The 27480-nt window shown below is 44.3% G+C and overlaps 1 protein-coding gene across 4 annotated transcripts in view; it reads right to left on the bottom strand.

Annotated features, from left to right (window-relative positions):
• Nucleotides 1–5057: 5057 nt before the first annotated feature.
• Nucleotides 5058–27480, bottom strand: part of LOC138677391 (uncharacterized) — a 43405-nt gene continuing 20982 nt past the window's right edge. For 2 of the 4 annotated variants that reach the window (XM_069767477.1, XM_069767478.1), the window contains exons 2-8: nucleotides 17410–17449; nucleotides 13755–13855; nucleotides 13646–13673; nucleotides 13169–13326; nucleotides 9519–9671; nucleotides 8958–9098; nucleotides 5058–5390 (exon numbers count right to left, since the gene is read on the bottom strand). In XM_069767477.1, coding sequence (XP_069623578.1) covers nucleotides 5097–5390; nucleotides 8958–9098; nucleotides 9519–9671; nucleotides 13169–13326; nucleotides 13646–13673; nucleotides 13755–13855; nucleotides 17410–17419 — 885 coding nt within the window. In that variant the 5' untranslated portion in view covers nucleotides 17420–17449 and the 3' untranslated portion in view covers nucleotides 5058–5096. The remainder of the gene's footprint in view (nucleotides 5391–8957; nucleotides 9099–9518; nucleotides 9672–13168; nucleotides 13327–13645; nucleotides 13674–13754; nucleotides 13856–17409; nucleotides 17450–27480) is intronic. The other 2 variants (XM_069767479.1, XM_069767480.1) reach the window with 2 other exon arrangements.

Raw genomic sequence — 27480 nt, 5'->3', positions numbered from 1 at the left:
GGAGGCCGTAGATTGCGACCGCTGGGGAAGGACTGTTCCCAAAGATGTGTACCCGCATCCGGAACTCTGCGATGTGTTCGTCCGGGTCGTTGTCACGGTACCAGAAGAACCTCAGGTAGTTTCTGTGTTCCTCTTTGATGAGAAAACAGTGGAACATCTGTTGTATGTCAGCCATAAATGCCACTGAATATCTACGGAAACAGAGTAATACTTCCAGAAGTCTGTTGTTGAGGTCTAGGCCCGACAGTAAGACATCATTCAATGACATGTCTTCGCATTTGGCACTTGAGTCGAATACCACTCTAATTTGACCTGGCTTCTTAGGATGGTACACTCCGAAGATGGACAGGTACCAACACTCCTCTCCGTGTGCAGGTGCAATCTCTGCGTGGTTGTTCTGGAATATCTTTCCCATGAAGGTAAAGAAATGTTCCTTTGTCTCAGGTGACTTCTGAAGCTTGTGTCTTAGGGAGATGAATCTGCTGTAGACCAATTCCTTGTTGTTGGGTAGGCGTCTCCTCTGAGGTTGAAATGGTAGAGGTGCGACCAAACTATTCGACGTATCCTTGACTATTTGTTTGTCCATGATGTCCAGGAATATCTTGTCTTCTATAGACATCGCTACCTTGTTGTCTTCCTTCGTCCTGTGGAAGACTGTACATCCTATGTGGTCTTGTTCACCTTCACAGGCGTTGTCTTCGTTGATAGGAACTGAGAAAGGGCAAGGTAGGGGAGTGCTGCTCGGTAGTTCCTTTACCAGCAGACTATTGTGACACGGCTGGAAGAGAGATGGACGTCCATTTTCTAGTGTGCTGGTAAGCATACTGTTGACTGAGACCGGCTTGTGTGCTCCTCCTAGACAGACATCTCCTACAATGACCCATCCAAGGTCTTGCCTCTGCGCGTATGGAGCATTCTGTGAGCCGTTGATATATTCTCTAGTCTTGTGGACTCGTAGTATATCTCTTCCCAGAAGTAAAGCTATTGGCGCTTCTGGTTCCAACTCAGGTATCAGGTGGGCTATACGCTTCAGGTTGGGGTGATACGTTGCCACCTCTGGTGAAGGTATCTCAGACCTGTTGTCAGGAATCTGGTTGCACTCCAGGATGGTCGGTAGTGACAGACGGGTCTGGCCATCCATGGACTCCACTTTGTATCCGGTTGCTTTCCTCCCCGCCGTCTCGACGGTACCTGAACATGTCCTAAGGGAGTAGGGAGAACCGGGGGCCTACAATGTTGAAGTTGTCAAAGAAGATGGACCTGGCTAAAGACCTATTACTTTGGTCATCTAGGATTGCATATATCTTGAGCGCTTTGTCTCTGTGGCCTGTTGGATAGACTCGGACAAGGCAGATTTTTGAGCAGGATCTTCCTCCCTTGAGTCCCTTACAGATCTCCGTACATTGGGAGGTGACCGCAGGGGTGTCTTCGTCGGTGTTCTTCTGTTTCTCATCGTGCTCCTCTGCTTGTGACAACACTCCTGGAGGTGGTCCAGGATGCAAGGCTGTATTGTGATCCGTGCTGCTGCATTCTGCACATTTCACGCTAGCTCCACAGTTCCTGGCGAAGTGAGAGGTTGTAGCACAGCATTTGAAGCAGATGTTGTTTTCCTTGAGGAAACCTTTGCGATCCTCTAAAGTCTTCTCCCTGAAGGCTCTGCACTTTAGTAGAGGATGTGGTTTCCTGTGTATAGGACACTGCTTACTGACATCCTGAGGTTTGCTCTCTTCCGTAGGGGGCTTAGTTGTCTTGTGTGGAGGACCTGTGGAATCAATATCAGTTTTATGGACTGCCACGGGTGTCTTACTGGGTTTGACACCAGGGGTAGTGGAACATGACAGTGAAATCAAAACTAGGGTCATTTCTGATCTTGGCTTGCTGGGTGACAAACTCAACAAATACAGTAAAAGGAGGGAATGGTATGTTATGAATTTGTTTATACCGTGAACCATGTATAATCCACCTTTCTTGAAGATTGTAAGGAAGTTTTTGTACTATTGGATTGACATCCCTAGCAGTGTCTAAAAATGCCAATCCAGCCAAGTGACCTTCCTTCTGAGCGACCTGTAACTATCAATAAATCACTCAATTCTCTAAGTCTTTGATAACCCTTGGGCCCTATCTTAGGGAAATCATCAATTCTTTTGAATAAAGCATTCTCTATTACTTCTATGGACCCATAGCATTCGTCAAGTCTTTCCCACACTTTACATAGACCTATGTGTGGGTATTCTATGTTAATGTCTCTTAGTCTTTTAGCGTGCTCAACCGATTCAGTTCCAAGCCACTTTACCAGGAGATCTAACTCCTCACTACTAGAAAGGTCCAGTCCCTGAATGGCGTTCTGGAACGAAGCTCGCCATGACCTGTAGTTTTCAGCTGTGTCAGTGAACTTTACAAGTCCTTTTGTTACCAGTTCTCGGCGGGCAAAGAACTTTGGCTTGATCAGTGTTGGTACGAGCCGGTATGTTATAGCCATGTCTAGTGTGTGGTGCATCACCATACCTGTGAGACGCTCTTGGCTTCGGACAGTCTGCATAGTACCTTTCTGGTTAAGAAGATGTCTCTTTGAGGTGAGGTGGGAGCTGTACCTTCTTCTCAGTGGAATGGTAGCTGTGGTCGACTCCTCTGTGTTGGACGTCTTCTTGTTTGTAGTAGTGAAGTTCGGGGTTGGATCGATGATAATCGGCGTAGGCTGATCGTTGTAGTCTATCTAGGGTGTTGTCCATGCTGGAGTGTCGATGAACGTACTCTGCGATGCGCTGAGCTGGATCTTGCTGCTCTAGATCTGTTCCAAGAACGTTGCTGCGTCCCTCATAATCAGGATCCTTCATGGCTTCCAAGTACTCTGCCTTAGCTATTGCAGCTGCTGCCTCTTTGTCTACCATAAGTCTTTCTAGAGACACTTGCAGGCGCGCACCTTCTGCTTCTTGCTCTGCCCGCAAACATGCATTTTCTGCTTCATGCTCTGTTTGTCTCAGCTTTAGATGCATTTCTTTCTCGGCGAAGGAAGACCTCGCTTTGGCTGCTTCAGCTTCAGCACGAGCGACAGCAGCCAGCTCTGCTAATGATGACCTGCTAGAGCTTGCTCGTGACCTCGTCTTGAGTGAGGATGTGCTGTTTCGAGACATTGTGCGCTTAGCTGCGTACTGCTGAGTCTTTTGGCGGGAAACTGAGTCTGTGTGCGGTGAGCTTCCGCGTGGCGGGAATGATATAGCTCTTCTTGGCGAGATGCAGTATAGTCTGTATGGCGGCTGCTGTGATAGCCGAATGCGGAGCAGTGTGTGTGTTAGCGGTTCCGTACAGTCTGATCAACTACAGCCTGCGACCTGCTATCAGTTTCACTGAAGGCAGCTAATCTGTTCTTACTTTACAATCACCGCCTGCGACTGGTGGTCTCGTTTTTCACTGTTCTGTCTTCCTCCACGTAGGATGCTGTGTGGATTCCAACATACGGCTAAACCTTCATCCACATCCCAGTAAACAGACTGCGTTGATGCTTAAGTCTTATTTATTAGGGTGATGATAACCAAAACTATAACGTTGAACAACAATGGTGGACAGTATTCATAGTAGATGATCGAATAGTGAATGATGTTGATGTACAAAGTGGATGTTCAGTGAATAATCATAGTGGATGACTGATCATAGTGGATGACTGATCATAGTGGATGACTGATCATAGTGGATGACTGATCATAGTGGATGACTGATCATAGTGGATGACTGGTGAAAAACTGTAAAGAATAACAGCATTTCAGTATATGCACATACAGGGTGCAATCACAAATAACTGGGACATTACAGCAGAAATTATACAGAGTGCATTACACAGTAATTCTGCAGCACTGCCCTATTCTATACAAAGATGTTTCTATCTAAATGCAGAGTACACATTAACCTAACTGCAAGCTGCAAATCACAATCTGCCTAACTATATCTGACTATAGGAGCTGCATAAGGCTTAAATACTAACACAAACATAAGATGCATTAAACCTTTATAAACGTACCGAGATCCGTTAGGACAGGGGTAAGAAAGTAAGCGAGACAGTAAGCGAGACAGAGGAAAATGGCTACTGAAGCTTGTCTTCCACAAAAAGAATGAGGGCGGAACTTACCCAGAAGACATTGCTGTTCTGAGTGAAAGGTTGGTAAACAACATGAAAAGTAGGCAACTGATGACCTCCAGTGGCCACAACTTGAATTACAAGATAATTAACTTTCTGCACAATAAGATGGGCAGAACACTTTTATTTCAGCAAAGAGGTCCGGTGAGTCTCTGTGCCAAAATGCATTTCAGAACAGAGATCCGTAGAAGGATCTTTCTACAACCAGGCCTGCAATGGTGACAAGTAGGGTTGAGCGACTTTTACTTTCTCAAAAGTCGAGTGAAATCGGCCGACTATCACGAAGAATCGGGGATCGACCGAAACACGAAACCCAATGCAAGTCAATGGGAAATAATCCTCCTCCTCCTCCCAACTTTGGCGCGAAGATCGCCGACCACATGGCCGATCCCACACTAGGATCGGGTCGGGTTTCATGAAACCCGACTTTGCCAAAAGTCGGCGATTTTTGAATTTGTCCGATCCGTTTCGCTCAACCCTAGTGACAAGTGCTCTCCTCTGTCTGGAGGAAAGAAGGTTTAATCATAAATACAAATGTAGATTCTTTACTGTAAGAGCAGTGAGATGATAGATCTCTGTTCCACATCATGTAGTAATGATTTATTCATTAAAAAAAATACAAAGAGACCTGGGTACCTTTCCTGATTAATATAATGTTACGGGCATTAGAGTATGTGATGGGACGATTATCTATGGAACTAGTCTGATTGCTCTATCTGGAGCCCGGAAGTATTTTTCCCCTAAAAAGGAGATATTTGCATCTTCCCTATGGGAATCGCCTTCCTCTGGATCAATATGTTAGGTTATAGGGTGAGCACACTGCATAGTTATGTCAACCTTTAAGCTGAAAACTTGTGTTACCAATGGAAAATAGCTGAATGATTGCTAACCTCAATGCCTCAGCCCTCAAGGACAAAGAAACAACAGCTTGATAATCAAATGCACATTTTTTTTTTAATAAATACAATCAGTCACTACAACACAGCACGAGCAGAAGACAACCTAAACAGCAATTGCAGCATTCAGCACAACGGAGAAATACTTCCCCAATACAGCACAGACAAGCCATACATTCAGCGCCACAACTACTGCAGCAGCCACTTTGGTCACTGGAAATGTCCACATCTACATCCCTCCGTTTTTCACAAGATTGGCTGCTAAAACCAAATCGATCCTCCCAGTCCACACTGTCAATGATCCATACGTCTTTAAAAGTTGGAGAGGAATTTTCCAATCTTGAAATCTCATGTAGGTGAAAGCTCTAAAATACAGATAGAAAAAACCATGTAACTATTAATGTCACAGGAACCAGTCACATCAGATAACACTTCTTACCTGCTGATAGAGGGTTCATCTGAAATTAATAGCATTACAATGCTGCCCTCACGGAAAGGGCAGCTACAGGGAAAAATGAACTTATTTCTACCCAAGAGCTGCTGGGGTCAGAAGCACTCAGATTTTATCCAAATGATCTTACAGCAATGATTTCTATCAAGCCTGTCCTCTACTGTGTGCCCTCCAGTGCATAACTTGTGCTCCTCTCTCCCGTAATTTGTGCTGTAAGTGAGGGTCTCATCATGACTACGACCGTGGAATCTGCAAATTTGAGTAAAATTGAATTATACTCAAATTTACAGTGTCACCACTACTCATCTTCATAATCTACAGTGTCACTTCACTGCTCACGTACATCTAGTGTCAACTCACTGCTCACCTACATCATTTACATAGTCACCTCACTGCTCACCTACATCATCTACAGTGTCACTTCACTGCTCATCTCTATCATCTAGTGTCAACTCACTGCTCACCTACATCATCTACAGTGTCAACTCACTGCTCACCTACATCATCTACAGTCATCTCACTGCTCACCTACATCATCTACAGTGTCAACTCACTGCTCACCTACATCATCTACAGTCATCTCACTGCTCACCTACATCATCTACAGTGTCAACTCACTGCTTACCTACATCATCTACAGTCATCTCACTGCTCACCTACATCATCTACAGTGTCAACTCACTGCTCACCTACATCATCTACAGTCATCTCACTGCTCACCTACATCATCTACAGTGTCAACTCACTGCTCACCTACATATACAGTGTCACCTCACTGCTCACCTACATCATCTAGTGTTACCTCACTGCTCACCTACATCTAGTGTCATAGTTTGGACAATGTCTGTGTGATCTTATGCCCTCTCGTTCTGCTGAGTGTCCTGTAATTCCACCCTAGCCTCGGGCTCCCGGTATCCGGTCTCTGCGTACTGACTCCTCGGAGGCCTATTCTCAGCCTCCTTGAGCCCTGAATCTCTCCTCTGCTCCTTTCCTGTCTGTCCTCGCTCACAGACTGTCTGTACAAACTGAACTGACACCTCCTCCAAACCAGGATCTTTATCCAGGGAAGCTGCCCTAAAATAGGGTTTTGAACTCCCCCTCCTGGTCTGTATTTAGAAGCTGTGTGTCTGTGATAACCTGCCAAAGGGAATATCACTTGTCTTCAGGCATAGCACTACCCTCCCCGAGAGGAAGGAAGCACTACTGTGGTACCCAAACTTCTGGGGTGCTACAATAGCACAGCCAACATAGCATATAATGTAGCCATGTAGTATATAGCACAGCCACATAGTATATAACACAGCCCACGTAGTATATAACACAGCCCACATAGTATATAACACAGCCCACGTAGTATATAACACAATCACATAGTATATAGCATGGCCCACGTAGTATATAACACAGCCATGTAGTATATAGCACAGCCACATAGTATATAATGCAGCCAACATAGTATAAAGCACAGCCCACAAAGCATAAAGCACAGTCCGCGTAGTATATAGCACAGCCCATGTAGTATATAGCACAGCCACATTACATAACACAGCAAACATAGTATATAACACAGCCACGTGTTTGTTTTTTTACTATAACAGTGAGTACTGGTCTGTGGGGCCACTCTCGGGGGAGAGATGCGGGCTATCCTATATACTACATGGCTGTGTTATATACTATGTGGGCTGTGTTATATACTACATGGCTGTACTATATACTATGTGGGCTGTGCTATATACTACGTGGGCTGTGCTATATACTACTTAGCAGTGTTATATACTATGTGGCTGTGCTATATACTACATGGCTGTATTATATACTATGTGGCTGTATTATATACTACATGGCTGTATTATATGCTACCATTTTGCACTTTTACAAATATTCTATGTTAATACTTTCTAATGTTTACTTTACAAAGTTTTCCGTAAAAAAATTGTCATATTCAATGTATGCAGTTTTTTCATTACAGCAAGTTTAGCTAACGATAAAATGCCTACTGGTAACTGAGGAAGTGGGAGTAGGTCACAAAAATTGGCATATAAGGGGTTGACTTATATAAAGCCCCTCTGCTGTATGGTATTGTAGAATTTACAATAGCGGTCACTCATGTAAGAAGTGAAATCTGGCATTTTACTATACCTAGATTTCTCTGCTGTATCTGTGCATCATGAATCTTGGTATGTGTTAAAGGGGGGGCCCACTGAGACTCTTTCGCCCGGCGCCCTCAACAACATGGAACCGCCCCTGCTCACCTCCATCATCTATAGTGTCACCTCACTGCTCATCAACATCCACAGCGTCCACTTACTGCTTACCTACGTCTTGAACAGTGTCAACTCACTACTCACCTTCATCATCTACAGTGTCACCTCACCTTACAATGTGTTGGAACTTCTGAGGCTTAGGCTTCTTTCACACTAGCGTCGGAATCTCCCCGTCGCAATGCGTCGGACAGAGATTCCGACGCTAGTGTTTAACGCACTGCACAATGGAGGCAGCGGATGCATTTCTCTGGCGCATCCGCTGCCCCATTGTGAGTTGCGGGGAGGTGGGGGCGGAGTTCCGGCCGCGCATGCGCGTCAGGGGCAAAAAACCTTACATGTAGCGTTTTTTGCTCCCGACGGTCCGCCAAAGCACGACGCATCCGTCGCTCGACGGATGCGACGTGTGGCAATCCGTCGTCAATGCAAGTCTATGGGGAAAAACGCATCCTGCAAGCACTTTTGCAGGATGCGTTTTTACTGCAAAATGAGGCATTGTGACGGATTGCAGTTAACGCTAGTGTGAAAGTAGCCTTAGTCGCAGATGGAGGTCTTGAGAATCGAATGGCAGGCAGTAAGCAGCCGGAAAAGTGATCAGGAAGGTATTATTTGTTTTTAACTTCTGTTTATTATGCTCTGAGGTTTGAAGAAAACCCAGAGCATAATAAGGAACATTAATTTTGTGGTGAATACATTTGACTCAAACTTTCAGGGAAAAGTTTTTGAGTAACTACATTTTAGAGTAACTTCAATTGTGAAAAGCATAATTACATGGGTTTAACAGGGATTAAATCATCATAATTACTAAATCCCATTGAATATGCAAATTGCCTCTTCCGAGAAAAAGAGGACTTAAACCCTATAGCGCCAGCTGTTGGAAGTAGCGATCCTGCAAGTCACAATCAACCCTTTAAAGAGACGTGCAATATGACTTAGGATAAAAGCCAAATCAGTATCTCAATTTGCAGACATGGTGTTTCGGGCTGTTGGCCCTCGTCAGTGAGAAGCATAAGAACTGATTTGGCTAGGTGAGAGGCTCTGGACTGGGGTCTAAGGGTCCCATTGAGTGTTTGGTCATATTTTCACATGAGAAAGGTACATGGCAGGTGGTCAATTGAACAACTCCTAAGAGAAAAGATCCAGAAATCAGATTGAATAATATTTTATACCTTTGGCTCTTTTCTTGCTCTGTATCATAGCTGAATGCTGTAGACACTCACCAAGTAGAGAAAAGCCCCGAGGAATACAGTTTTTGTACAGGAATTCAGGTCTTCAGTGAACTGGAAGACGACATGCGCCGAATTCAATTCTCTCTCTCTTGTTATTTTGGCTACTTGATGAGACCCGTTCACGTTTAGTATCTTGGGGATGAAAAGAAGAAACTTGTTCTTAGAATTATATGACGTAGATAGAATTTCTGCCTTAATAATGCTGGAAGATATATCGGTTATATAAAAGGGTAAAGATGAAAACTGTTTTATCTGCCCTTCCAACCAATATGCAAAAGAGGCAACCGTGAAAAGGTACTAAAAATAAAACAAACCATATCGCTATGTAATTTCGTAACAGAGTAAACATACATATACAAAGTAAAATAATGTAGATGGACACGCTACACAGGCACGAGGGAAGACCAAAAATGAACCCTCTGGGATGGCGCCAGCCCTGGAGCACATTGCTATTAAACCTTGGTCAGGAGGTGAGATAAAATCCTTCAATCTGCTCATCCAACCAATGTATCGTTATCCTATCAATGTTCTTTCATTGATGAATTCACTCACCTCTACGGAAGTGCTCTTCTGCGTGTGTAGAAACATTGGAAGGCTAGCAATATATGTAGATGTGTCCTCAGATATCTGAATGCTAATATTCAGATTTCCAGATATAGAATCAATTTTTACATGGCCCACAGGATGATTCGAAGGGGCAACAATCTGCAACAAGAGAGAGAGAAAAAAATGGAGCATGTGTCCGAGTAGATAGCTTGTACGGTGTCAGGCTGGGGTGCTAAAGGCCCACCAGTAACATTGACTCTGTGAGTCCACTATTCATTTACACTGATGAGCGAAAGGATAGCAATGTTTCCATCTTTTGACATTCAAGCTCCATATCTCTCCGCTCTGGCTTTGAACGTGAGACTAAAGTTTTGCTCGTAAAAAATCTAAATTTGAATTTTCATTATTTTGTAAATCCACCTTTGGCTTTATCCCTGCCTGAATCCTTCCAGGCATGTTCAATCAGATTCAAGCATATCTCAACCGAAATCTGATCTCAGGTTTCTTCTACATGTTCCCAAAGTTGATGCATACTGGTCAACTCACTTGGGTATGTCTACAGCTTTTTCTTCAACTGTAACTTGAACTGTTCAATCAGTTTGAGGTCTGGGGACTGTGGAGGCCAATCCAGCATCTCTACTTCATCGTCATTGAACCATTTCTTCACCAATCTTGACATATGATTTGGGTCATTGCTGAAACACTGTAGTTCTTTTCATTCCCATAGTACTCGAGTGTATGAAGCAGGGCCGGACTGGCCTTCGGGCCGACTCCCCCTCACAGCCGACTCCACCTCACCAGCGCCACCGCATTCAACTATACCGGCGTCTATGAATGCAATGATGGAGAAGAGAGCGTCTCCTGTCGCTCCCTCTCCCATCATTCCCCGCTCTGCCTCCGACACTGCGGGTGCACGATGATGTCATAACATAGAGCACCTACTGTGTGTCAGGCGGGCAGACTGCAGCTGCTGAGACCTCAGCTGGGAGCAGCATGGCGCACGAGAAGTGAGGAGAGTGTTTTTTTTTAAATATATCAGTGAGTGATAACTGGATTGTAGGGCTATTGGGGGGGCTGTATTACATTCTATGGGGGGATTTATTACATTCTATGGGGGCTGGCTGCATTACATTCTATGGGGGCTGTGCTGCATTACATTCTATGGGGGCTGGCTGCATTACTGTCTATGGGGCTGGCTGCATTACAGTCTATGGGGGGGATCTATTACATTCTATGGGGGCTGGCTGCATTACATTCTATGGGGGCTGGCTGCATTACGTTCTATGGGGGCTAGCTGCATTACATTCTATGGGGGCTGGCTGCATTACATTCTATGGGGGCTGTGCTGCATTACATTCTATGGGGGGCTTGCTGCATTACATTCTATGGGGGCTGGCTGCATTGCATTCTATGAGGGCTGGTTGCATTGCATTCTATGAGGGCTGGTTGCATTGCATTCTATGAGGGCTGGCTGCATTACATTCTATGAGGGCTGTGCTGCATTACATTCTATGGGGTGCTGTATTATATTCTATGGAGGGACTACATTATATTCTCTGGGGGCTGCATTATGTTCTATGAGGGGCTACCATATATTATATATGCAGGGGCTGCATTATACTATATGAGTGGCTGCATTATATTCTCTATATACTCTGCATTATATTCTCTATATACTATATGGAGGAATTGCAGTGTATTTTAATATATGGATGACTATGAGGAGTGTATTATACTATATGGAGGACTGTGGAGCGTATTATACTATATGGATGAGACTGGGGAGTGTAATATACTATATGGAGGTCTGAGGAGTGTATTATACTATATGGAGGACTGAGGAGTGTATTATACTATATGGAGGACTGAGGAGTATATTATACTATATGGAGGACTGAGGAGTGTATTATACTATATGGAGGACTGAGGTGCACATTATAATATATGGAGGACTATGGGGTGTATTATACTAAACAAGCAAAATGCTGCCTATTCATCGAGTGATTGGATTGTTTATGTGGGAACCGAAATCCTTGTTCTCGGCAGCACATCACAGATGTAAACTGTAGTTGTGCTGCTGATAACATGATACTGTATGGGAACAGATTGATCTAATTGTGATTGTTCTGTTCCCTTCATTCTTTCTCAGTTAGTGTAAAGAGGCCGGGAAACAAGTGAACAACTTTAGTATTGTTGATCACACTCGTTTAGCGGCCTGATATCATCGCCTGTAAATACAACAGAAATGCTTTGCAGGGAGACCAGGCAAGGATGATGACAGCTGTAGTTAGCACCCGGCGTCTGGGAATAGTGCTAACTCTACTGCTTTTCCCAGCCGCCAGAGCATTTAATTCTGGTATATGTAATGATGTTTAGGGTTAGTGTCAGCTGTGTAATGTCAGCTGCTATCAATCCCTGATGTAAGTAATGGAGAGGTGTCTTTCGGACATCCCCACTACTAGCCAAGACCTGGCGAGACCCAGCGACTCTGAAGAGCGGTGACGGTAGTAACAATGCCGCTCTTCACAGTTGCGGAGCTCAGCGCAAGACCCGGAATATCTGAAGAGCTGTGAGTGACATTACTGATGTCACCGCTCTTCAGAGTCACCGGGTCTCGTCCTGCTCAGCGGTACCAAAAGTGGCTCTAGGCAAAGTTTATGGAGCTTCAAAATGAGGTTCCATAGCCTTTGGTCATCTCATCCCTTCCTTATCTACGAGATCCAGTAATGTAGGTAAAGTAGCGGCTTTTCTTGGTACTGCAACTAAAAACAATAAATAGGACTGAGCTGTAATGCTGGATACAGCTGTGATTATATGTTATATAGTCGTGTTACACTCCCCTCACTTGCAACCTACAAGTGTACAAAGATATTATACAGTCACCATGTGACAAGTGGGCCTGTGTACCTTCAAATGCCAGGGCTGAATTTTAGTCCCAGTCCGGTCCTGGTACAAAGTAACTCATCTTTTAGAATACTCACAGCCTGTGGCTGTGAAACAAGCCTATATTATCAGGCTTCCTCCCCTGAAATGAATGCAATTTCTTGATCCTCTAACCCATTCTTCCCTTGTTTCTTCTGGACCCATTTGCACCCATCACGGCCTTGTCTATTGACTTTTACTCCATCGCTCCAAGTCACCCATTTCAAATCTTCAACTGACCACTTTTCCTGTTTTTTTAGAATATTTGAGCCAACGCTGGCTATATTGAAGTCTGTTACCATCTTTCTTCCATCCACTATTCCAGACAGGTAATGTGTATGGCACAGTGCTTTCATGGACATCTGTGATCTCACTATTACAAAGCTTACAAGCCACCTCTACTGCCGTGCTTGTCAAGTCAGAATTGATAGACTTTAGGATGAGCCAACTTGTTCACTGATATTTTGCCTGGATGTCCACTTCTTGGCTTTTATATAGATGGATGGACTTCAATTCGCATTCTTCCATTTGTCATGGCACACACATGATGCAGTTTGGCAATTTCCTTGGTCGAGAGACAGCCATCGATGAGGCGGATGAGGCCATTTCTCTTTCTTAGTAATCTTATTCATGGCTGATTTTTGATTCGAGCCAGTGACCTTTCACTTGAGAACTCACTTAACACACTGATCTAACTGATCTGGTTAAATTACCTAAGACTTCACAAAACTTACATACGTCTCATGGTCATCGCATCCATTATATGAAAGCAAATGAAGCCGAACTACGTCCTTCTCAAAAGAGTCCTTAAGGTATAGGTTTAGGGTTGGCCCCGGCTGTTCTTTCTCGGAGTGCACTGAATAAAGGGTTTGTCCATCACGGGTCTGGAAGACTAAAACATGGTCAACAGTACTGTCAAAATATATTCAGAGAAAATCAATATATAGCACAACTACTGTGAATGCAACATGCCAAAGAGATAAAGGGTTCTTTGTTAGCCAATTTCTTATAGTATTAGCCCAAATGTTCACCTCAGATGTCCTGGTCTCAGAATTTATTTTCAGTAACTTTTCCAACCTAGCATTGAATCACATGCTACAATATAAAATCTTCTGAGCATTCGAGAGATTATCAGAAGACCATACAAGAACGAGTGGCCACCAGCTGTGGAAGGGCTTGTCATAAAGGACAACACTCTACTATTATTTTACCTTTGTCTTTAAATATAATCTCTTCTACCTGTAATAAATAAATGATAAATGTTTGCCTGGAGAATTCAACTATAACATTTGTGAACTTAATGGTACAAACATTTCTAACCTTTGTAAGGTCTCCCAGTCCATACGTAACAGAGTCTGTGGATGGAGTGCGAGATTTCCATGGTCCTAAAGGTTGGGTTTGGATGAGAGGAGAATTCTGATCTGTAAAATGTAATAACATCTATGGGTTGTTGGATAGTCCACAACAAAATTGTAAATTTCCTCGACTAAATGAAAAAAAAATGACATGCCACCTAGATATCTTCATCGTGAGGTGAACATTAAAAACAGCTGAGCCTTGTGAAGGTAGGGTCATCAGCTACAAAAGTGGGCACACTGAAAACACTGCAGACACCCAATCTAAAGCCACAGATATGTGATAAAAACTAATAAAAAGGTTATTTGGTGTAAGAAGAACTGCCTAACATTAATCTGTAGGAAGTCAAAACTCTTGTGGCTGCATCTAGGAACCAAGTAAATTCTTACAGCTCAATAGTTAATCACAGCTCACAGATTATATATTATTTGCTTTTGTTCTATTTGAACCTTTGAAGTTGTTATTCACAAACTTAATGTAAACTCCAGACAATCACACATTCCAGACTCATTGCAATTGTCATTTTCTTTAGGCTGGCGTCACACTCGGCGTAAGACAATACGGTCCGTATTTTACGGCCATAATATGGCCGTAATACGCAGAAATGTTCCCAAAATAGTTATCCGTATCTCCTCCGTTGGCAGGGTGTGGCAGCGTATTTTGCGCATGGCATCCTCCGTATGTAATCCGTATGGCGTCCGTACTGCGATATTTTCTCGCAGGCGTTGGGGGACATTCGCTTGGCACAAGATTCAAGCACTCTGGCACGGTACCTCACATGAGTCTGGTTTATTAAACTGCATAAACCATATGATGTACAGTCCATTGCAATCCAGCCACGAAACATTAACCCTGCTGTTCTGTTGGTCAAAAATGACCGACTTTGAACTTCAATATTCTTTAAAATATTCAAGATGCGGCTCTGAAACCCGTGGCCGACCGACCCATCCTCATTTAAGTCAATCAACCACAAGTTTCAGAACCGCATCTTGAACACCCCAAAAAATACCAAAGTTCAAAATAGGTCTCCCCAGACCGAACAGAACAGCAGGGTTAAAGGACATCAGACAGTACATGTAGCAGATAGGCTTCTCTGCTGTATATTACAATTCCCCCAGTCCAGGTTTACCTTTCAGGAGTCCACTCCTCACACTGACTTCACGTCAGTCCCAGGTCCTCAACACAGACCATCCAGGTCTACGGTCTCCAGGTGCTTCCAGGAGGACTCCACTCCTAGGAGCCTCCAACACCGACCGTCCAGGACCTTGCAGCACCCAGGCCACTCTGTAGTGTCCAGCCAGGACACATGGAAGTCTGTCCACAGTTGCAGTCTCCCAAAACACTCCCACCGTGTGCTACACACACCTACTTTTCATAGGTGTAACCACACCCAGGTACCTGTCACATGGCTAGTCAGGTGAGTGTGACATCACCACAGGTCCTTCAACACAAAACCAACTTACGTATTCAGACACGCCTCTTTGGGTGGGTTTGTAGGTGACTAGACCCACCCATCTCTCCAATCACCTGGAAGCCTTCCCAATGTAAACAAATCCCTCAGTAGTAGATCTGTTTGAGCAAAACATACCCAGGCTTCCATCACAGGGCCACCTACCTCTGTGATACATAGCGTCCATCAATCACATGACCAGTTGCTGTTTCAACCCAATTATGTCTCCATGTGCATCCCGAAGTGCACATGCAGCGCCCCCTGGCTGCAACACTTGTCACTGCACCACAATATATTATATATATATATATATATATATATACATATATATATATATATATATATATATATATATATATATATATATATATATATATATATACATATACATATATACACGCATACACTGTATTTATATTTCATTCAGCGCGAGATATGTGAAAAGCCGGTAATTCAATTGCCGGCTTTTGCTATCTCCTTCACAAACCCGACATGATATGTGACATGGTTTACATACAGTAAACCATGTCATATTCCCATTTTTTTTGCATATTCCACACTACTAATGTTAGTAGTGTGTATGTGCAAAGTTTGTGCGCTCTAGCTATTAAATTTAAGGGTTAAATGGCGGATTGAGAGTACAATAAAATATTACAACAACCTTTGTGTTTATTTCATTAAAATACTTTTTAATAATGTGTTTGTGTTTTATTTAACCCTTCACTACAATTGGATTAATAATGGACAGGTGTCATAATTGACGCCTCTCCATTATTAATCTGGCTTAATGTCACCTTACAATAGCAAGGTGACATTAACCCTTCATTACCCCATATCCCACCGCTACACGGGAATGGGAAGAGAGTGGCCAAGTGCCAGAATAGGCGCATCTTACAAATGTGCCTTATCTAGGGTGGCTGGGGGCAGGTGTTTTTAGCCAGGGGGGGGGGCAATAACCATGGACCCTCTCCAGGCTATTACTATCTGCCCTCAGTCACTGGCTTTACTACTCTGGCGGAGAAAATTGCGTGGGAGCCCACGCCAAGTTTTTTTCCGCCATTTAACCTTTAAATTTAATAGCTAGAGCGCACAAACGTTGCACATACACACTACTAACATTAGTAGTGTGGAATATGCAAAAAAAAAATCGGAATATGAGATGGTTTACTGTATGTAAACCATGTCTCATAACATGTCGGGTTTAGGAAGGAGAAAGCAAAAGCCGGCAATTGAATTACCGGCTTTAAAGCTGTCTAGCGCTGTATGAAATATTAATATATACACATATATGTGCCTCACTGACACACACACATATATATACACACCTATTCTATGTGTACACATTTATTCTACCTATTCTATTGTAAGCTGTCAGTGTGATTTTACTGTACACCGCACTGAATTGCCGGCTTTTCTCTCTAACACCGCTGCGTATTTCTCGCAAGTCACACTGCTGGTCCGTGTGTAATCCGTATTTTTCTCGCCCCCTTAGACTTTCATTGGCGTATTATTTGTGCAATACGGTGTCAAACGCAGCATGCTGCGATTTTGTACGGCCGTAGAAAGCCGCATAATACGGATGCGTTATATACGGCTGATAGGACCTGACCCATTGAGAATCATTGATCCATGTGTAATGTGTGTTTTACGGACGTATTTTATGTGCTCATACGTCCGTAATACTCGCTATTGTGACGCCGGCCTTAAAGGGGTTGTCCGATGCAAATCAATAAGTCTGCAGTCACTCTGACTGTAGACATATGAATCTCCCCAGCACCGTGTGCTGTGGGGATTCATCGGTTTCCGACCCAGTTCCGGAGGCTTTGTAATAGCTATACATACCCCCGGCCAGTGGGTGGGGCCTTGAACCAAACAAGTGTTGTGCGACGCGCCCTCTAGTTGGACACTCCTGCTGGACTGCCGCATCACTAGTCGGGTCGCGGCCTCAGCTCAGTACAAGCGTTTGGAGAGAGAGGCCATGCCCATTGGCCGGTAGTACGTATAACTCATACAAACTCTCTGGTCCCAGGTCAGAAACCAGCAAATCCCCTCAACGCACAGTGCATGAACTGGGGGATTCAAAGGTCTGCAGTCACATAGAGTGCCTGCAGACTTAATGATTTGGACTGGGCAACCCCTTTAGGAAAAGCCATCATGAAGTCTACTTACTGGACGTCATGGCCGCTTGTCAGCATTGACCACGTTCTACCTGTAAAATAAATTCACACATTAGAGAGATAATAGAGGACGAGCACAACCCCAAAAGATATATCAGAGAGCTGCAAGAATTGATAAGGAGTTTTCCAGAACTTTAGTAATGATGATGAGAAGATACAGTGCAAATAACAGATTTAGAATCATAGAATCCTAGAATGTTAAATTTGGATGGAACCTCCAGAGTCATCATGTCTAATTCCTCTGCTCAATGCAGGATTCACTAAACCATCGCAGACAGATGTCTTTCCAGCCTCTGTTTGAAGACTTCTACTGGAGGATAACTCAACACCTCTCGTGGGAACCTGTTCCACTCATTGATCACCCTCACTGTGGTAGATTTGTATCGATCTACCACCTGGTATCTTCAATCACTAGCTAAATAGAGGAAAAGTTGTAGTAGTGCATCCTCCATTATTATCATAGGTTTGTGACTGTCGGTTGTACTGCAGCTCAATCCCAAACGCTACTGTAGGCATACTGGTGGTGTACATGTCTAAACATTGATTGGGGAGCTTTATTTAGATGATTGGTGGGAGTAGGACCCCCATAATCAAACATTCATATTCTATATAATCAATAAGATCCTAAAAGAGACAAATAGCCTTGTTTCCATTGTAGTCACAATGGAAAAGGTTAATTCGCGAGATTAAAGTTCACAAAAGAAAGAAAGAAACAAAAGTGACCATTCATAAGTACAGAATGGAAAAGGAGAGAACATTTGGAAAAAAATGTGTGCATCATGCTGGGATGTTGCAGGCACTTTTTGGGGCATATGAAAAATATATATATATTTCTCACGGAGAGGCACAGATGCTTAGAGGTTGCATGCTTAATGGTTTGGGTGTCTGAAGTCACAACACTTGGTAGTTGCATCCACACTGGATGGAGACTCTCAAACAGAAGCAGAAACTTAGATTAAGACCTAAAAATGATCGAAGAGAAATGATGACTCCTGCATGAATCATCTAAGAATACAAGGAGAGAAGAACAGAAAGGACACTATTGTAGGTTTAGGCTATAGGCCACCTGGACAGACTGAGGATGTGGCTGAACAACTGGCTGACTACTTTATCTTTCAAAAGGTAGAAGTGAGAAGAAGAGAGTCTGCAATCTTGGACGTAATTCTTATCTACAGGGAGGAAATGGTTTAGGCTGGTTTCACATTTGCGTTTTTTGCCGCTGCATTTTAACGCATATAAACGCATGTGTTTTTTTTCCTATATTTAACATTAAAAATGCATGCCTTTTTTTTGTATGCATTTTACAGCGTTTGACAACGCATGCGTCGTTTCTATGCTTGCGTTTTGTTGCGGAAATGCAACATGTAGTAATTTCTTGAGGCGTTTTTTTGGCCGCAAAAAAACGCATGCATTTTTTTGCGACAAAATTTTTTATTGCTGTCTATGTAAACGCATGCATTTTTAAGCACATGCGTTTGGTTGCGTTTTTTAACGCATGCGTTTCCATAGAGAAAAACAAGTCTACATACTGATGAGCCACCCCCCACCATCAAGGTGATAAAGGGATCCAAACCCTAACCCTAGCCCTAACCCTAGCCCTACCCCTAGCAATCTAAACCCTAACCCTAGGGATCCAAACCCTAGCCCTAGTGATCCAAACCCTAACCCTAGGGATCCAAACCCTAACCCTAACCCTAGGGATCCAAATCCTAACCCTAACCCTAGGGATCCAAACCCTAACCCTAACCCAAGGGATCCAAACCCTAACCCTAGCCATTTCTATTTGTAGTGGGTTTTCTAGTTGATTTTTATGATTGGCAGCTGTCACACACTAAAGACGCTTTTTATTCCAAAAAATCTTTTTTGCGTTAACACATTTTGAGAGCTACAATTTTTCCATATTTTGGTTCACAGAGTCATGTCACAAGCCCTCTATAGTCTCATTGGCGGTGTCTGGATCTTGATTTTTCTCTTGTGAAATTTCTCATCATGTGTACCAAAAACGCAAACGCAGGAAAAACGCATGTAAATGCGTAAAAACGCGGCAGTTTTTTAACCGTATGCAAAAATGCATGCGTCTAAAAAATGCAGCGTTTGTGCGCGTTAACATGCATTTTTTTCACCACCTGCATTTGCGTTTTAAACGCTGCGTTTTTAAACGCAAATGTGAAACTAGCCCTAGAAAGTAAAGGTGGCTTGTAGCAATGAGAGAGCGTGCTCATATAAGGTGCTATCCAAGCATGCTGGAGTGCTAATAGAGTATATTCGGCGTGCTCTAATATTATGTTTGACTCGCCGTAGCTGCATGTCTCATCGCTGTAATCAACTACGCATGCCTCCCTCAATTTGTGTAACTTGGAACTTATTCATTCCTGGGAAAGCTGTTAAGTATTTTTTGCTTTTCTTCACAGTCATTGACGGCTCAGTCCATCGTTCCATTCTTAGTATCTCCCAGATTCTCCAGCCTCTGTGGCGGAGTGACTACTCTGAGCGGTATTCTCTACTAGGCAAGTCTCCCTTTATTATGACTACATAAGATTGGCTTCAATCATCTGAGTTTCACAGACTGCGTACAGATCATGATATCTGAACCATGACTCTTGACCAGAACCCATACGTGAACTTACCACTGCTTTTTGGCTGGTATCACACATCTTTTTTTGCATACTTGATAAAACCGACTGGTTTTCATCATTTTATCTTATTCAATAATCATCAGCTGTTTGGATCAAATTTTGTAAAGATCCTCCATGGTTTTTGCCATCAGAGTTTCATCAGTTTTTCATGTGTGCAAAAAGAAAATAAGACAAACCAAATGGCAATGACAGCGAAAAACCAGTGGCACAAGATGAATTCAGAAGTCAACTCCTTGAGAAAGCCACCTGGCGAAATGTACATTGGAGTCCCTGGGTACTTGCAATTCGAGGTGGGAGAACCTGAACAGTAAAGTTCGGCATCCGTATCCAACACCTACTGTTCTGGCATGGACAATTAACACGGACATCACCAGGAACTCTGTGTTACCATTCAGGTTCGGCCCCCAGGGTGTTTCTCATGGTGTCATATGGCATATGAGATAACCGCTCGCACAGTGAGAAAAAAAAAGTTTGACAGTGTCATGATATGTACTTTTGCCCTGTCCTGTATTTGAATAATATGCCATTTGATGTATGTAACTGTTCTCTGGTTTCTATTAGCTGTAATTTATGTATTTTCTTGGCTGGGAGTTCACCTGTAACAATGTCTCCTTCCCCCAATACTTGCAGCCCTAAGCTATAATGTAATTAAGCTTTGTCAACACCACTAGTGAAAGAATAGCCATTCTTCCTCACAGCAGGTGGCTAGTCAAATGTACATACTAAATAGACTACTTGGAGCCCACCAGTCTAGAATCTTCTGGTGGACCCAACCATTGAATAGAAGGTGTGACCCCTACCCCCCTTCATGGGCGGATCCCAGGAGCTCAGACAATCCATTCTTATTTTGAGATCAGATGTGAGTTGATCCTTGAAGGAGAAGGAGTGGGGATTCTTAGCTGAGGCAAGACCCCATGTCCATCTGGGACTGCGGAAGCGAACGGGGCGAGACTTGAGCTGAGGACATATCTCGTCGTTTGTGAGATTGTTTTTGGATCCCTTGGACTCGTGTGGATTATTGCTTTGTTAGCTGGCACAAGGATTATCGGGAGGTGCCCCCGAACCTGTTCCGTTGGACTAATTGTGGACTCTGTAGATCTACCTGCATGTGTTGTTCCAGCGTTCTTGTTAATAAATCTGTGGAATCATCCCTCGGCCTGTTGTCCCTTCTTGCTCTGCCGTACACCCCGTCACAGACAGTGCAGAGTAGATTTCACCGCTATACAAATTCACTGCAGTGAAATTCTCCTGGTGAACTCGTTCCTGCACTGTAAGACTTTCTCAGGGTGCTCCCATCATTCCCCACTCTGCCTCTGACACTGCGGGTGTGTACGCTCTCACTGTGTGCCAGGCAGTGCAGCGGCAGCCGCCGAGACAGGAGCAGGGAGCAACGTGGGCATGAGGAGAGGTGAGGAGTGTGTTTTTTTTTTTTGACTGGACTGTGGGGCCATTCTCGGGGGGGTGGGAGAGGAGAGATGCGGGCTGTGCTGCATACTGCTACGTGGGCTGTGCTGCATACTGCTACGTGGGCTGTGCTGCATACTGCTACGTGGGCTGTGCTGCATACTGCTACGTGGGCTGTGCTGCATACTGCTACGTGGGCTGTGCTGCATACTGCTACGTGGGCTGTGCTGCATACTGCTACGTGGGCTGTGCTGCATACTGCTACGTGGGCTGTGCTGCATACTGCTACGTGGGCTGTGCTGCATACTGCTACGTGGGCTGTGCTGCATACTGCTACGTGGGCTGTGCTGCATACTGCTACGTGGGCTGTGCTGTATACTGCTACGTGGGCTGTGCTGCATACTGCTACGTGGGCTGCGCTGTATACTGCTATGTGGGCTGCGCTGTATACTGCTACGTGGGCTGTGCTGTATACTACTACGTGGGCTGTGCTGTATACAACTACGTGGGCTGTCTTATGTGGGTTGTGCTATATACTCTGCGTGCTTTGCTATATACTATGGGGGTATATTATATTCTATAGGGGAGGCCGTGTTATATACTATGGGGGTATATTATATTCTATGGAGGAGGCTGTGTTATATACTATGGGGGGCTGCATTATCTATTATGGGGAGGTGGGCTGTATTATATTCTATGGGGGCTAAATTAGATTTTATGATGGATGATTGCATCATACTCTTTGATGGGGCTGCAGTATATTCTGTGGGGAGGTGGGCTGTATTATATTCTATTCCCCCAGAGCTCTTCCTCCCAACTACCCAGCCCTCCACCTCCAAAACCAACTTCTCCACTATTACAGAAGATCGACTCTCCACTCTACTCTCAAGATCGCATCTCACCGCCTGTGCACTTGACCCGATCCCTTCCCACTTCATCCCAAACCTCGCCACAGTCTTCATCCCAACTCTAACCCATCTCTTCAACCTATCACTAACAACTGGTGTTTTCCCCTGAAGCTTTAAACATCACACCTATCCATCACACCTATCCTCAAAAAGCCCTCTCTTGACCCATCCTCTGTATCTAGCTATTGCCCTATATCACTTCTCCCCTATGCCTCAAAACTACTGGAACAACACGTTTACCTTGAACTGTCCCCCATCTATCTTCCTGCTCCCTTTTTGACCGCTTACAATAAGGCTTCTGGTCACACCCCTCCTCTGAAACTTCCCTAAGGTCACCAATGACCTATTAACTGCTAAGAGCAAGCAACACTACTCTATCCTCCTCCTCCTGGACCTGTCCTCTGCCTTTGATACAGTGGACCATTCCCTATTATTACAGACCCTCTCATGCCTTGGCATCAAAGACTTGGCCCTATCCTGGATCTCGTCATACCTAACTGACCGAATATTCAGTGTCTCCCATTCACACACCACCTCCTCACCTCGCCCCCTATCTGTCGGAGTCCCACAAGGTTCAGATCTAGGGCCCCTGCTCTTCTCCGTTTACACTTTTGGCCTGAGACAGCTCATAGAATCTCACGGTTTTCAGTATCATCTCTACGCTGATGACACACAGATCTACATCTCTGGACCAGATATCACCTCCCTACTAACCAGAATCCCTCAATGTCTGTCCACTATTTCATCATTCTTCTCCTCTAGATTTCTGAAACTTAACATGGACAAAACAGAATTCATTGTCTTTCCCCCATCTCACACGACCCCCCCAATGAACCTATCCATTACAGTAAATGGCTGCTCACTCTCCCCAGTCCCACAAGCTCGCTGCCTCGGGGTAATCCTTGACACTTATCTCTCCTTCAAACCGCATATTCAAGCCCTTTCCACTTCCTGCCGCCTTCAACTCAAAAATATTTCACGGATCCGTACATTCCTAAACCAAGAATCTGCAAAAACCCTAGTGCATGCCCTCATCATCTCCCACCTCGACTACTGTAACCTACTGCTCTGTAGCCTCCCCTCTAACACTCTCGCACCCCTCCAATCTATTCTAAACTCAGCTGCCCGACTAATCCACCCGTTCCCCCGCTATTCCCCAGCCTCTCCCCTCTATCAATCCATGCACGGGCTCCCCTTTACCCAGAGACTCCAGTACAAAAAGTACCATGACATACAAAGCCATCCACAACCTGTCTCCACGATACATCTGTGACCTCGTCTCCAGGTACTTACCTACACGCAACCTCCGATCATCACAAGATCTCCATCGCTACTCCCCTCTTATCTCCTCTTCCCACAATCGCCTACAAGATTTCTCTCGCGCATCCCCCCTACTCTGGAACTCTCTACCACAACATATCAGACTTTCACCTACCATCGAAACCTTCAAAAAGAACCTGAAGACCTACCTCTTCCGACAAGCCTACAACCTGCAGTAACCACTAGGGTTGAGCGAAACGGGTCGGTCATTTTCAAAAGTCGCCGACTTTTGGCAAAGTCGGGTTTCATGAAACCCGATCCGACCCCTGTGCGGGGTCGGCCATGCGGTACGCGACTTTCGCGCCAAAGTCGCGTTTCAATGACGCGAAAAGCGCCATTTCTCAGCCAATGAAGGTAAACGCAGAGTGTGGGCAGCGTGATGACATAGGTCCTGGTCCCCACCATCTTAGAGAAGGGCATTGCAGTGATTGGCTTGCTGTCTGCGGCGTCACAGGGGCTATAAAGGGGCGTTCCCGCCGACCGCCATGTTACTGCTGCTGATCTGAGCTTAGGGAGAGGTTGCTGCCGCTTCGTCGGAAGCAGGGATAGTGTTAGGCAGGGTCCATTAACCACCAAACCGCTTGTGCTGAAGCGATTTGCACTGTCCAACAACACCTTCGGTGTGCAGGGACAGTGGAAGCTACATTTTTTTTTTTTTTCCTCAGTGCTGTAGCTCATAGGGCTGCCCTAGAAGGCTCCCTGATAGCTGCATTGCTGTGTGTACGCCGCTGTGCAAACCAACTGCTTTTTTCAAAGCACAAATCCTCTTGTTCCTTCCTTTCTGCACAGCTATCTTGTTTGTTTGCCCACACTTTTTATTTAATTTGTGCATCAGTCCACTCCTTATTGCTGCCTGCCATACCTGGCTGAGATTACTGCAGGGAGATAGTAATTGAAGGACAGTTCCTTTTTTTTTTTTTTTGGTGGGGATGTCTGTGCCATCTCTCACTCAGTGGGCCATAGAAAGCCTATTTATTTTTTTGCTTGATTTGGGTTCTAAATTCTACCTGAAAAATCAATAAATCAATCAGTGGGAGATTAATATTGGCCTTTGGGCTTGTGTGCCAGTCCTAAGCGTGCCATCTCTCTCACAAATAGTGGGCCATAGAAAGCCTATTTATTTATTTTTTTTTGGTTTTAAAAATTCTCCCTGAAAAAAAAAAAGGGAGATTAATATTGGCCTTTGGGCTTGTGTGCCAGTCCTAAGCGTGCCATCTCTCTCTCTCAGATAGTGGGCCATAGAAAGCCTATTTATTATTTTTTTTATTGGGTTTATAAACTTTCCCTGAAAAAAAAAAAAAAAAAAGTGGGAGATTAATATTGGCCTCTGGGCTTGTGTGCCAGTCCTGAGCGTGCCATCTCTCTCACAAATAGTGGGCCATAGAAAGCCTATTTATTTTTTTGGTTGATTTGGGTTCTAAATTCTACCTGAAAAAATCACTACATCAATCATTGGGAGAACAATATTGGCCTCTGGGCTTGTGTGCCACTCCTGACTCCTGTGTGCGTCATCTCTCACTCAGTGGGCCATAGAAAGCCTATTTTTTGTTTTATTTGTTTTCTAAATTGTCCCTGAAAAAATCGTTTTATTTTATTTGGTTTCTAAATTCTTCCTGAAAAAATCATTTTTTTTTATTATTTTTTTTTCTAAAGTCTCCCTGAAAAAAAAAAAAAATCAAATCAGTAGGAGATTAATATTGCCCTTTCTGCTTGTGTGCCAGTCTTGACTCCTGGGTGTGCCATCTCTCTCTCTCCAATTGTGGGCCATAGAAAGCCTATTATTTTTTTAGCTTGATTTGGGTTCCAAAATCTACCTGAAAAAATCACTACATCAATCATTGGGAGAACAATATTGGCCTCTGGGCTTGTGTGCCACTCCTGACTCCTGTGTGCGTCATCTCTCACTCAGTGGGCCATAGAAAGCCTATTTTTTGTTTTATTTGTTTTCTAAATTCTCCCTGAAGAAATCATTTTATTTTATTTGGTTTCTAAATTCTTCCTTAAATATTCATTTTATTCTATTATTTTTTTTTCTAAAGTCTCCCTGAAAAAAAAAAAAAAAAAAGAACAAATCAGTGGGAGATTAATATTTACATTTGTGCTTCAGTGACAGTCCTGCGTGTGTGGCATCTCTCTCATTTGTTGCCACCAGAGTGTGTAACATTGTGCCTGATTTTCCTTGCGGTCTCACCCACCTGTAAAGGGGTAGCTAAATCATACTGAAGTTATAGCTCACCGTGTAAGTTGTGTGACAGCAACAAATACCGTTAGTTTGGTTACGTTTTTAAAACAATGAGGAAGTCTGGTGGAAGAGGTCGTGGCCGGGGGCGTTCATTGTCAGCTGGTAATGAGGGTAGTGGTAGTGGTGGACCATCAGGTGGTCATGGGAAAAAAAATATTGCACCTAAGTCTGGAGCTGTGGAGCCAGGTTCGTCGACTGGCTACACAAGGCCTCGAACACTCCCTTTTCTGGGAGTAGGAAAACCACTTTAAAAGCCGGAGCAGCAAGAGCAAGTTTTGGCTTATCTTGCTGACTCAGCCTCTAGCTCTTTTGCCTCCTCTCGTGAAACTGGTAAATGTAAAAGCAGCGCGTCGTTAGTGGATGTTTACGGTCAGGGACAAGTCGCTTCCTTGTCCTCTTCAGCAAAAACAACAACAGAGAAGAATGCAGCAGGCGACACAACGGGTTACTCCATGGAGCTCTTTACACATACCGTCCCTGGCTTAGAAAGTGAAGCAGTTAACAGTCCATGCCCATTACAAGTTGAATCTGACATGGAGTGCACTGATGCACAGCCACAGCCAGACTACTATGCTGGTCCTTTGACTCAGACCACAACATTGCCCCCTCAGGGTAATGATCAAGAATCAGACCCTGATGAGACTATGTTGCCCCATCACGAACGCTATACCACCGACTGACACGGTGACACAGACGAAGTTGCACACGAGCTACAAGAAGAGGTAATAGATGACCCAGTTCTTGACCCCGATTGGCAGCCATTGGGGGAACAGGGTGCAGGCGGCAGCAGTTCTGAAGCGGAGGAGCCGCAGCAGGCATCAACATCGCAACAGGTTCCATCTGTCGGGCCCGTATCTTGCCCAAAACGCGTGGCAAAGCCAAAATTTGTTGGAGGACAGCGTGGCCATCCGGTTAAAGCTCAGTCTGCAATGCCTGAAAAGGTATCCGATGCTAGAAAGAGTGCAGTCTGGCATTTTTTTAAACAACATCCAATTGATCAGCGCAAAGTCATCTGTCAAAAATGTTCAACTACCTTAAGCAGAGGGCAGAATCTGAAAAGTCTCAATACAAGTTGCATGCATAGACATTTAACCACCATGCATTTGCAAGCTTGGACTAACTACCTAACGTCTCTTAAGGTTGTAGCACCCTCGGCCAATGAAGCTAGTCATCAACGCAACATCCCTTCCGGCAGTGTAGGGCCACCATTTTCCGCACCACCTGCAGTATCTATGCAGGTTTCTTTGCCAGGCCAAAGCAGTCAGGGTCAGGGAATCACCAGTTCCGTAGTAGGAAACACTGCATCTAGGGCACCGGTGGCAACAATACCATCTCCCACCGTCTCTCAGTCTGCCATGTCCACCGGCACCCCCACTAGTTCCACGATCTCCAGCTCTCCAGTCCAGCTCACCCTACATGAGACTATGGTTAGAAAAAGGAAGTACTTAGCCTCGCATCCGCGTACACAGGGTTTGAACGCCCACATAGCTAGACTAATCTCGTTAGAGATAATGCCCTACCGGTTAGTTGAAAGCGAAGCTTTCAAAGCCCTG

The sequence above is a fragment of the Ranitomeya imitator genome, chromosome 4 (genome assembly GCF_032444005.1).
Source record: "Ranitomeya imitator isolate aRanImi1 chromosome 4, aRanImi1.pri, whole genome shotgun sequence".
NCBI lineage: Eukaryota > Metazoa > Chordata > Amphibia > Anura > Dendrobatidae > Ranitomeya > Ranitomeya imitator.
Note: the sequence above shows the minus strand (reverse complement) of the source record. Positions and strands in the feature narration are given on the sequence as shown.